Raw genomic sequence first — 13,106 nt, forward strand, 5'->3', positions numbered from 1 at the left:
GGCTCTGGGGGCTTTGCTCTGTCAATTCTCTTGGTCAAGGAGAAACCACTGGAGCTGATAAGACTTTTTAAATCCCACCTAGGATGTCATCTGTTCCCTTCACTAGGCTTAGGAATAGGATTGCTAGAGCTGGATGAAAGCTTCTTTTCACCCCTAAGACACTGGCTGTATGGCAAGAGACTTTTGAGCCTAGCCTCAGCCAATTTTAAGTGAGGAGGAAACAAACCTAGCCCAAGGAGCAGGAGCCTAGAGGAGCTGCTGATCTTTACTCCCATTCAGGGGCCGTAACAATTTAACTAGGGCTGTTATAGTTACTCTTCCACTTGCTTTGCTGCTGAAGGAAGGCAGAATAATTAGAGTTCCTGTTCCATGATGTGATGCTTTTGCACACAGTCGAACATTTATAGCAGCCTTTCTTTGCAAACTCGTATCTAATACGCTGCTCAATTTAAGTATCACACCTCATGGTGATGGACTCAGTACAAAAACCTAGATAGATAAGATTTCACTCTTCAGTATCTCAATTAGCTATTTTTGCTTCCAGGGTTTCCACTAAGGTTCAGTGTGTTAGATTTTCTCACAATGTGTATTAGCTGCATTGGTCCATATTAAATCTCATTTTGCTATTTTATGCACATATTTCTTTCCACTGGTGTTTATTGCTCCTCCTAGTTTAGTATGCTCTGTACATTTTTAATAACCTGTTGTAAACACCCTCTTCCATGGGATTAATTCATAGTCATAGATTCCAATGCCAGAAGGGATGATGTGGTTCATCTAGTCTGACTTCCTGTGTAACACAGACAAAAGAACTTCCTTAAATAACTCCTGTTTGAGCTAGAGCATATCTTTATAAAAAAAAATCCAATCTTGATGTAAAAAACACTAGTGATGGAGAATTCACTACAACCTTTGGTAAATTTTTCCAATTGTTGATTATCCTCACTGTTAAAAATTGACACCTTATTTCCAGTCTCAATTCGTTTAACTTCAACTTCCTACCATTGGATCTTGTTACACCTTTATTCGCTAGATTCAGTAGTCCATTATCAAATATTTGTTTCCCATGTAGGTATTTACAGACTGATCAACTCACACCTTAACCTTCTCTTAGTTAAACTAAATTGAACTCCTTGACTCTATTGCTATAAGCCATGTTTTCCAACCCTTTAATCATTATTGTGGCTCTCCTCTGAACCTCTCCAAATTATTATCATCCTTCTTGAATTTTGGACACCAGAATTGGACCCAGTATTCCAGCAGTGGTTGTACCAGTGCCAAATACATAGGAGAAATAACCTTTCTATTCCTACTCAGGAGTTCCCTGTGTATGCATTCAAGGATTGTACAAGCCTTTTTAATCATACAGTCACATTGGGAGCTTATGTTCAGTTGATTATCCACCATGACCCCCAAGCCCTTTTCAGAGTCTGTTTCCCATGATAGTCCTCATCTTGTACATTCTTGTTCCTAGATGTATACATTTACACTTGGTCATGTTAAAATACAAATGGTTTGCTTGCGTTCCGCTTACAAAGCGATCTGGATCACTTGATGTCAGTGATCTGTGTATGTAATTCAAATTTGCAGTAGACTTGCCACCAACCCACGTGGGTCCCCAAAACTTGATATGCTTGTCATACATAATACCACTTCTGTTTAGGTCCTGCAAACCAACTTTTAATCTGTGTGGAGGCATGATATCCCTGCCAATTTGAATTAATTATTGCAGTTAGATTTCATGAGACATAGTTTTAGATTTTAATACAGTATTTGATACTATCACATCCACTGCATTCCCTTTATCAATTAATTTTTTTAATTATAGCTACCATCTAAAAAGGCTATTATATTTGACTGGAAAGATTTATTTAGCCACTCTTCAAGTGGTTCGTTTGTTTTTAATATTTGGTTTATTTTTTTATTAGTAGTTTAAATAATTAAACATATATATTGGGTTAAGGAGTATGAATGTTGACAAACTTCTATATCCTTCTCCGCATTGTTTCCCATTCACTCTGCTTAAGTAATTTTAACTGATTTTCTGGATATCTAAGATCAAGAGGTTTTGTCATTGACCACGCCACGTCAGTTCCCAGAAATCAGCTTGTGTCTTGATTTTTAGTCATACCAGTACCCCAGATTTTTATTATCCAATTACCATCTTCATCTTTTAATTGTGTAATGAACTTCCTCTGACTGCTTATTTCAAATAGGCCTTGACAAGAAATCCCTCAGGTGATTGCCACATCCATATTTTCTTTGGCTTCCCTTATAGCACCAACCCATCAACACATCTCCTGTGGGGCTATTAGACATGTTTGTTTTCCTTGCAGGATGGTCAGAAATAGAAGGGGGTCTCAGGGTTACAAGAGCATATTGGTGTGTCCTGATAAGTCTCTTCTTTCTTGTAGCTACACAAAGGGTGTGGACATGTGGAGTATTGGCTGTATTCTGGGGGAGATGTTGCTTGGAAAACCTCTTTTTCCTGGAACATCCACAGTGAATCAGATAGAGCAGATCTTGAGTGTCATTCCTGCCCCATCCCAGGAAGGTGAGTCTTTTCCATGAAGGGATGTATTAGCAGCCCAGTTGCTAAGCTAATGACTCGTAATTGACATTCTTGCTCTCTCCCAGGAACTCAGAAGACTGAGTGGTAGAATGTTGGGGACAGCATTGAAAATAAAACCTTAGGTGCTGTGATACAGCAGGGCCAGGGAGCAGTAGAAGAGAGGAGATATATAAGCCTTAGGCTAATTAAAGTGTGGTTCCCTGTAGACTAGGGAAGGCTGCTACAGGATAATTGGAGCACCTGTAGTCAATTAAGGCCCTGTCAGGAACCTAATAAAAAACCCCTGCTTCAGGCAGAGAGGGTGGTGTGAAGAAGGAGAGAGGACTGGAGTTTGGAGGTGTGTTGCTGAGAATTGAAAGACCAGAGGAAGGGAGACCTGCCCAAGCACGGCAGGGACACTCCCTCCCCTAGTGTCAAGGATTGAGGGTAAACCTACCCAAGGGGGAAGAAGGTAAGAAGCCTGCAGGAGTTGAGAAGGGCTGGGGCTCAGAGTGAGGAGCAAACCCAGACACTTCCCTCCTCTACCACCTTTCTGGGCCGCTAGCGGGGCCCTCGGTGCTTCAAGAGCAGGGGCAAAGAGTGGTGTCCTAGGTACCCCCCAAGAAAAGCACAGGACCCACCATACCAACATGGGCCATTTTGTCACCATGAACAGATGACCTAGATAACATGCTGCTTCTAGCATGCATGGAGGTGGTTGATGACAGTTACATATATTAAGGTGATTGATGTAATGTCAGTCAGGCTCCCTGACCTGAGGATGTCACATGAGCCACAGCTGTGTGCTGATCGGGCCGCGGGTTGAGAACCACTGATCTAAGCTGACTGTTTGCATAACACAGGTTATAGAATTTCACCCAAGAATTCTTGCATCAAGCCCATATGTTGTGGTTGAGCTAGAGCATGGTTTTCTAGAGAGAGAGCCAGTCTTGATTTAAAGATTTCAAAGTGATGGTGACTTGACCTCATCTTTTGGCAAATTGTTCCAGTGGTTAATTACACTCATTGGGGATTGTCTATATGAACATTTAGTAAATTTATAGCATAATAGTGTGCCATGCATTAACTGGCTGTGTGGATCCTGCTACAACACATTAAAAGTTCCATCGTGCACTTTGAACTACTCCCGTTTCTAAGTGAAATAAATCAAAGGGACTAGGGCACTTCTAGTGCAAAGCAGTTGGGTCCATACAGCGAGTTAGCACACTGGCCTGCCGGGCACTGTAGACTTGCACCCCAGCTAGCCATGCACTAACTGTTCATATAGACAAGCCCACTGTTAAAAAATCAGCACCTTATTTCTAGTCTGAATTAATCTAGCTTCAATTTGCAATCTTATTATCTCTTTAATCTATCAGACAAACAGTCCTCTACTATCAGAAATATTCTCCTCCATGCAGAAATTCCAGGATTATAAACACTGCTCTTCCACTTACTATCTCTAGAGCACCTGCTATGGTGTACAGGAATCTCTATCTCTCAACTGCCATCTGTTAAATGGGACTCTTGCTTATAATACCTCATAAGGTGCTGTGTTCATTAATGTATGTAAAGCAATTGAGGTTCTCTCTTGGAAAACATTAGAGATGAGCAAAATATTATTGAATCTTCTCTACCAAAATTAACTCCTTAGGTTCAAATTCAAGGTTTTGAGTCACAAACTGCATGGCTCTTGGAATCCTGCCCATAGCATTCACAAAATCTGTTTTCTGTTGCAGATATTTTAGCTATCCATTCGGACTACAGAGCCTCTGTTATTAACCGCATAAGTTCCAGGTAAACCTTTTACCTTGTGTCACTAGCAGAAACCAACAGATGTTGATATAATGTGGGAATAAGCTCAGCAACCAGCTTGCAGGGATCTCTGTCTACAAACTCACTTAGTCATCCTCAAGGCAGTGACATTAGATAGAAACAACTGAAACAAAAAACAGTGACCGCTCATCATTCAGGACTAATATTAAAGTTGACCTGACAGCTTTTTACTTGCCATGGCCCAAATTCCAGGCTTTTATGTTGTGATGTTGTCAAAAGTAGAACATTCCCTTGTATTCTTTGTGCTGGTTATACTTTTGAGATAATGAAGTTGAGGATAGCTGGTTCTCTCTAATATGTGTGTTTTTGTTTTTTTTTTCTTTAATTCAAATTTATGAAAGTTTCTTTATGTATTTTATTAGAATACCTGATTTTCTTAGAGAGAGCCCACATTAAAAATTCTATATAGCTTAAGATAGAAGATTCAGGACTCCACCCTTGTTGTAAGCAAAATTCCACTTTTATTACTACTTATTAAAAACAATCAATAAAAATGCAAGTCACATTACAACACCACAGTGCACTTCTTTAGCTCATACATTGCACTGTAAAACTAACCAAAGTGTACATTATGGGGAGTTTTACCTTGCATTCATTTTAGTTACAGGAACAGGTTTACCTTAGGCAAACATTATTTTATTATTATATTTGTTTTAAGAAAAATGTTAAAACTTTAAAGTTACTTATTAGAAATGGTTTTTCTTCAAACTGCAGGGGTTTTCAGATAACTTAGTCTACCTTAAATCTGGGTAAAAATCATGTAACGTATACAATCTTAGATGTTGTTCCATTTAGGCTTTTAATACTTGTGTGGAGTAATGCTTAATTTCTGTCTGGGTGTAGATACATCTCCAGATGGGTAAGATGAAATCTTACAATTCTTTAGTTTGCCTTGACACAGTTCTCCCATGGACTAGTTTTGGGTACTAGGTGCATGGCTAGTCTACTTTGGATTCAGTTCTCTGCAGGAGCTGGTGAACAGCTTTGTATGTCCTAAACAATCTTCTTTTAGGTAGAGATGTTCTTTGACCTGGGGGTAATTCTGCCTCGCGCTAAAATATTGAATTGTCAGTCCTCAGCTTCTGCTGACCAATGTCTCAGAAGAACTTAACTTCCATCCTGGTGCTTTCTTTGAATATTTTTTGTAATTACATATTGGCTAGTCCAGTATCTGGATTTAAACCTGTTAATCTTAACCTCACACTTACATTCCATTTTCCTTCTGTTTCTCCTTTTTTGAGAGAGGTGCAAATGGCTTCCTCTTATTTAAGAATATTTTGGTGGTTATACTTTTTATAGGATGAGTTGATACACTTTGTTTTTGTTATAATGTGACACTGTTTTAGTTTTATCTGACAAAGTGTAATTTTAGCTTTAACTTTTTGTTTCAACACTAGGTATTTGTACCAACAGCCTATCATATGTTGCTTAGTCTAAAACAAGTGACTACAAGTATCACCTCCTTGGACTTTAGGCTTTTCCCCTTCTGTTCACAGCCCTTTGCGACACCTTAATGGGAGGAAAAAAAACGAGGAGTACTTGTGACACCTTAGAGACTAACAAATTTATTTGGGCATAAGCTTTCATGGGCTAAAACCCACTTCATCGGATGCATGCACTGGAAAATACAGTAGGAAGATGTATATGGAAAAAATGGGTGTTGCCATACCAACTGTAACAAGACTAATCAATTAAGGTGGGCTATTATCAGCAGGAGGAAAAAAACGTTTGTAGTGATAATCGGGGTCGCCCATTTCAAACAGTTGACAAGAAGGTGTGAGTAACAGTAGGGGAAAAATTAGCATGGGGAAATAGCTTTTACTTTGTGTAATGACCCATCCACTCCCAGTCGTTATTCAAGCCTAATTTAATGGTGTCCAGTTTGCAAATTAATTCCAATTCTGCAGTTTCTCTTGGAGTCTGTTTTTTTAATTTTTGTTGTTGGAGAATTGCAGCTTTTTAGATCTGTCCTTGCCCTTCCTGACTGATTCTTTGCGTGGGGGTTGAAGCTTCAGAACCTCCTTAACACAAGTGCTGATGGTTAATAATGGGGTGTGAAGGGTTATCACCCATGGGGTGCAGTCTGGGAGTTGTGGGCACCGCGGGGCCTCTCTAACCACTCAATTGGGTTGGCCCTACTCACCCTGGCTGGGGACACAGCGAGCCTAACCCAGGCCCTGTTATCACCCAACATGACAGCAGGTGGCACTACACATGCAAACTGAGCTACCTGAGAGAGCAGCTTCATGGAAGCCACTCAAATACATGCAGCAGACAGCAGCCAATTTCCAGCTTTCCAGACTCATCTCCTTCTTCTCTCCCCCCCCTCCCCCATGCTGGAGTATAAACCCAAAATTATACTGTCTGGTGCTGCACAGGGAACTGTACAGCGTAAGCTCATAAAATTCACCCCTTACCCTAACGTGAAGAGGAATATGCCACAGCCTTTGCCCCTTGAACTAAGATTCCCATACACTTCACTCCAACTCACTGGTTTAGAGCGAGGTGGGCAAACTTTTTGGGCTGAGGGCCGCATCTGAGTGGGGAAATTGTATGCGGGGCAGGGGGTTGAGGTGTGGGAGGGGGTGCAGTGTGCAGGAATGGGCTCAGGGCCAGGGATTGGGGGAGAGGAGGGGTGCAGGGTGTATGAGGGGGCTTGGAAGGGGGTTGGGGTACAGGAGGCGTGTGGGGCATGGCAGGGGGTTGGGGTGTGGCGGGGGTTCAGGGCAGGGGGTTGGGGGGTGGGGTGCAGGAGGGGTTCAGGCTGCAGCCTAGCACCACTTACCTAAAGCAGCTCCAGGGTGACAGTGGCACGTACTGGGGCCAGGGCAGGCTCCCTGCCTGCCCTGGCCCCACACCGCTCTGGGAACCGGACGGAACCACATCTGTGTGTGGCCCCTGCGGGAGCAGAGACACAGGCTCCATGCGCTGCCCTTGCCACGCCTCCAGATACCTCCCCCAAAGCTCCCATTGGCCGCAGTTCCCCCTTCCCAGCCAATGGGAGCTGCAGGGGGCGGTGCCTGGAGGCAAGGGCAATGCCCAGAGCCCTCTGGCATGTCCCCCCTTCCATCCCCTAGCGATGTGGTGCCAGCCACTTCTGAGAGCGGCGCAGGGCCTGCAGCACCACGCGGGGCAATCCCACGGGCTGGATCTGGCCTGCAGGCCGTAGTTTGCCTACCCCAGATTTAGATAAACAAAACAAGTTTATTAACTACAGAAGATAGATTATAAATTATAGCAAACAGATCAAAGCAGATTACTTAGCAAATAAACACAAACTAAGCTTAATATACTAAATCGACTGGCTATGAATAGCAGATTCTCACCCTAAGAGATGATACAAGCAGGCTGCAGATTCTTAAGGGGCAAGCTGCACTTGCTTTACAGCTTGGAATCCCCAGGTGTCTCATTCACAGGCTAGAAATCCCTTTAGCCTGCGTCCAGCACTTCCCCCCAGTTCAGTCTTTGTTCCTCAGGTGTTTAAGAACATAAACATAAGAAAAGGAGTACTTGTGGCACCCTAGAGACTAACAAATTTATTTGAGCATAAGCTTTCGTGAGCTACAGCTCACTTCATCGGATGCATTTGGTGGAAAATACAGTGGGGAGATTTTTTTACACACACACACACTATGAAACAATAGGCTTTATCATCACTCTCCTTACAGTGTATATGATAAAACCTATTGTTTCATGTTCTGTGTGTGTGTGTGTGTGTGTGTGTGTGTGTGTATATATATAAAAAAAAATCTCCTCACTGTATTTTCCACCAAATGCATCCGATGAAGTGAGCTGTAGCTCACGAAAGCTTATGCTCAAATAAATTTGTTAGTCTCTAAGGTGCTACAAGTATTCCTTATCTTTTTGCGAATACAGACTAACACGGCTGCTACTCTAAAAGAAACATAAGAACGGCCATACTGGGTCAGACCAAAGGTCCATCCAGCCCAGTTTCCTGTCTATCAACTGTGGCCAATGCCAGGTGCCCTAGAGGGAGTGAACCTAACGGGTAATGATCTAGTGATCACTCTCCTGCCATCCATCTCCACCCTCTGACAAACGGAGGCTAGGGACACCATTCCTTACCCATCCTGGCTAATAGCCATTAATGGACTTCACCTCCATGAATTTATCCAGTTCTCTTTTAAACCCTGTTATAGTCCTAGCTGTCACAACCTCCTCAGGCAAGGAGTTCCACAGGTTGACTGTGCTCTGTGTGAAGAACTTCCTTTTATTTGTTTTAAACCTGCTACCCATGAATTTCACTTGGTGGCCCCTAGTTCTTATATTATGGGAACAAGTAAATAACTTTTCCCTTGTTTCAGAGTAGCAGCCATGTTAGTCTGTATTCGCAAAAAGAAAAGGAGTACTTGTGGCACCTTAGAGACTAACAGATTTATTAGAGCATAAGCTTTCGTGAGCTACAGCTCACTTCATCGGATACTTTTCCCTTATTCACTTTCTCCACACCACTCATGATTTTATATACCTCTATTATATCCCCCCTTAGTCTCTTCTTTTCCAAGCTGAAAAGTTCTAGCCTGTTTAATCTCTCCTCATATGGGATCCGTTTCAAACCCCTAATCATTTTAGTTGCCCTTCTCTGGACCTTTTCTAATGCCAGTATATCTTTTTTGAGATGAGGGGACTACATCTGTACACAGTATTCAAGATGTGGGCGTACCATGGATTTATATAAAGGCGATAAGATATTCTCCATCTTATTCTCTATCCCTTTTTTAATGATTCCTAACATCCCGTTTGCTTTTTTGACTGCCGCTGCAGTTCCTAATAAATCTAAACTTCTCCTCTCTACACCACCATCTCATCCACGCGTTGAGACTCCGAAGCTCTACCTGGCCCTGTACGTGGAACTGGTGGCATTTCTGAGAATGCCACCATAGAGGTCCTGGATTTCAGTCTCTTTCCTAGCAATCTAAATTTGGCCTCCAGTATGTCTCTCCTACCCTTCCCTATGTCATTGGTACCTACATATACCATGACCACCAGCTCTTCCCCCAGCACTACACATAAGTCTATCTATTTGCCTTGAGAGATCCGCAACCTTCACACCAGGCTGGCAAGTCACCATAAGGTACTTCTGGTCATCACAAACCCAGCTATCTATGTTTCTAATGATCGAATCTCCCCTTACTAAAACCTGCTACTAGTTTGCTACAACACAGACCCAGGTCTGCTCCATGCCCCTAAAGCTGCACATTTTAACCAAAAACTGCTCAGCAAGTCACCTATCTCCAGCACCCAGACACCCAGCAGGATCCAAACCCCAAATAAATCCTTTTTACTCTGTATAAAGCTTATACAGGGTAAACTCATTAATTGTCCGCCCTCTATAACACTGATAGAAAGAGAGATGTACAGCTGTTTGCTCCCCCAAGTATTAATCACTTTGGGTCAATTAATAAACAAAAGTGATTTTTATTAAGTATAAAAAGTAGGATTTAAGTTGTTTCAAGTAATAACAGACCGAACAAAGCAAGTTACCAAGCAAAACAAAACAAAACACGCAAGTCTAAGTCTAATGCATTAAGAAACTGATTACAGATGAAATCTCACTCCCAAAGATGTTCCAATAAGCTTCTTTCACAGACTGAACTCCTTCCTAGTCCGGGTCCAGCAATCACTCACACTCCCCGTAGTTACTGTCCTTTGTTCCAGTTTCTTTCAGGCATCTCTTGGGGGTGAAGAGGCCATCTCTTTAGCCAGCTGAAGACAAAATGGAGAGGCTTCCAGGGCCTTTTATATTTTCTCTCGTGTGGGCAGAAACCCCTTTGTTCTTCTGTGTGAAGTCACAGCAACAGGATGGAGTTTGTAGCCACCTGGGCAAGTCACATGTCCATGAACGATTCAGCTTTTTGCAGTCCAACGCCATCGTTTACATGTTAATTTGAATGTTCCCAGGAAAGCCCAGATGTGGATTGGCGTCTGCCAAAGTCCAGTGTCAGTTAAGTGTTTGGTTACTGTAACGATGCTGCCTTTGGTGGGACGCTTCTGAGAGTATCAATTCAGGACAAATTGCTTAGAGCAGGGCAGTTACAGCCTAAGGCTGGGGTTTCTCCACTTCTAAGGCACACCAAACCAGCCAGACAAGGAGGACTTTGATTTTACTTCACTGGCTAACCATAAGTCATACAAGCAATGCCCTTAGACAGTCCAGTTTCCTAGTATCACACTAGTGCCACTTGTTATGGGGACAAATGGTTATGAAAAGCAATACCCCAGTGAAAGGAAAAAAAAGATTCTCCTGATCCCAAAGGACCAAGCCCCAGACCCAAGTCAATATACAAGTTGTATCTTACCCACAAATCATGCTGTTGCCAGTCCTTTAGAATCTAAAATCTAAAGGTTTATTCATAAAAGAAAGAAATCTAGATGAGAGCTAAAAATTGGTTAAATGGAATCCGTTACATACAGTAATGGCAAAGTTCTTGGTTCAGGCTTGTAGCAGTAATGGAATAAACTGCAGGCTCAAATCAAGTCTCTGGAATACATCCACAGCTGGGATGGGTCATTCAGTCCTTTGTTTAGAGCTTCCATTTGTAGCAAGGTTCCTCCAGAAGTAAGAAGCAGGATTGAAGACAATATGGAGGAGATGCAGCAGCCTTTTATAGTCTCTTGGCATGTGGCCTCTGCTTTCTTTGTTTCAAAGACAAGCTCTCCAGCACGTGGCATGGGAAAAACTTAGAGTTCTGTCCATAGGCATGTCCCTGCCTGCCTTGCTGAGTCACAAGGTGTATATACCTTCTCTCAGTGGGTCAGTTGTATAGCTGATGGTGCTTAATGGGCTATCAAGCAGGCTAGGCAGTGCTGATACCAAATTGTCTGGGGGTATCACCCGGAAGCATAGCACAAGTTTGAAATACAGTCAGTATAGAGCCAATACTTGTAACTTTAAATGCATAAATGAAACATGCATACAGATAAGGTTATGGTTTTCTGGTTATAATTATGTTGTCTTAGACACCTTATTTGACCCCCCCCCTCCCTCCCCATACAAGATTTGGTGCCACTACAGGATCTTGGCTGCAACAATGATCTTTACGATCCCAGTTCATATTAATAACGTCACAGGCACTTACTGAGAATAGTTCTTTCTCAAGAAGCTGACCAAAGGCTTCATTGAGGCTACTTAGAATCAAACATGTTGAGATACAACTACATAGCCAATATTCATAACTTCAAATACAAAAATGATACACACAGACAGCATAATCATAACCAGCAAACTACAACCTTTCCATAGATACCCCACTTGACCTCCTCTGTACAAGACCTGATGCAACAATAGGACCCTGGTTGAAATAATGATCTTTATGGTCACAGTTCATGTCAATAATGTCACAGTATAGTCTTTTATAGCAGAAGATCTCTGCTTGAAAGTCTTAAATCATAGTAAAGATGGTATTAACTGTCCCTTTTGGGGGAGAGAAAGAGAGAGAGTTAAGATGGTCTTTGGTAGTTGTTGTTGAAGTCCAATCATCTTTTCTTTAAGACAAAGCCAGACAACTTGCTGAAAAAGGGAGAGAAAAGATCAGCAAAGATAGAAAATGCAGCTTCTGTCTCTAACACTTTATTTCCCTTGCAGTCCAGGTGCTGGGAAATGATAGGCCCAGCACATGGTCTTATCAGCCACTCTTAAGAGTTGGCAAACCAACTCTATACCAACTCAATACCAGCATTGGGCTATTTAGGACATTACTTTTAGCTGCTTGCCTGGTCACAGCACTATTACAAAAGGTGGAGTTTTCTTGGAGGCTAAATCAGACTCTTATCAGACAAAAAAAAGATAGGAAAAAGGGTGGGGAGGGAAAATGACACTTCCGGGACGGGGTGACAGCTGGAACCTAGAGTGTCAATTCTAGGTGGTGGTCAAGATTTAGTTGAAGCTGGTGGATGTGGTAATGTCCTGACCAGATCAAGCCAGAGATACCTTTCAAGATCAGGATGATAAAGTCTTAGTGGATCCCAGGACACTGGGAGACTGGTAGCAGCCATGATGGTGAAACTTCCTCCTAATTCACTGTCCTGTTGTCTGTCACAGTGGCCCCTATATAAATGATGTCCAAGGAGAGATGACAACCATATTCTGCTGAAATTAACCAGTTTAAACAAACAAGTTATTTCAACTATAAATATTTCCTCCCGTTTTTAAAATCTTTTATCTAATTGTCATGGCAATCCATGACACTTCCAGGAACTTGAGGACCTCTTGTTCCGCTTCTTTAACTTAAGCAATCCAGTGTGTCTCCAAATTTTGCTCGCTTTCATAAACAATTTTGTATAATGCACTGAATTGACTTCAGTTCCTCCTACTACTAATTGGATATTGCTAGCTAGTCACCTTGAGTGGGATTCATGCATACAAGGACTCAAAGACGAAGGAACAGTTACTTACCTTATAGTAATTTGGTTCGTAGAGATATTTTGTTCATGAGATCCCACGATCCACCCCCCATTCCTATTTCTGAGTCTTATCCTAATAGGGTTTCTGAATTAGGGAATTGAAGGGCAGGGGAGAGGCACAAAGATATGCAGGGTGCAGACATGCCCCGATAGACACTGCTGGTCAAAAATTCTGACCTCTCATTCGTGAGGTACATGTGTACCTTGGAAGGGATCCACACAGATAAATCGTCTCAAACCACAGTTATTGTAAGGTAAGTAGCTGTTCTTTTCCTTTGCAACTTTAATTCTGACT

General features: G+C 42.2%; 1 protein-coding gene across 7 annotated transcripts in view; it reads left to right on the plus strand.

The window, feature by feature from the left end:
* LOC119851400 (mitogen-activated protein kinase 15-like) overlaps nucleotides 1-13,106 on the plus strand; it is a 74,102-nt gene that overhangs the window by 17,580 nt on the left and 43,416 nt on the right. For all 7 annotated transcript variants that reach the window (XM_038391171.2, XM_043507162.1, XM_043507161.1 and 4 more), the window contains exons 7-8: nucleotides 2,415-2,554; nucleotides 4,291-4,348. In XM_038391171.2, coding sequence (XP_038247099.1) covers nucleotides 2,415-2,554; nucleotides 4,291-4,348 — 198 coding nt within the window. The remainder of the gene's footprint in view (nucleotides 1-2,414; nucleotides 2,555-4,290; nucleotides 4,349-13,106) is intronic.

The sequence above is a fragment of the Dermochelys coriacea genome, chromosome 2, assembly GCF_009764565.3.
Source record: "Dermochelys coriacea isolate rDerCor1 chromosome 2, rDerCor1.pri.v4, whole genome shotgun sequence".
Lineage (NCBI taxonomy): Eukaryota > Metazoa > Chordata > Testudines > Dermochelyidae > Dermochelys > Dermochelys coriacea.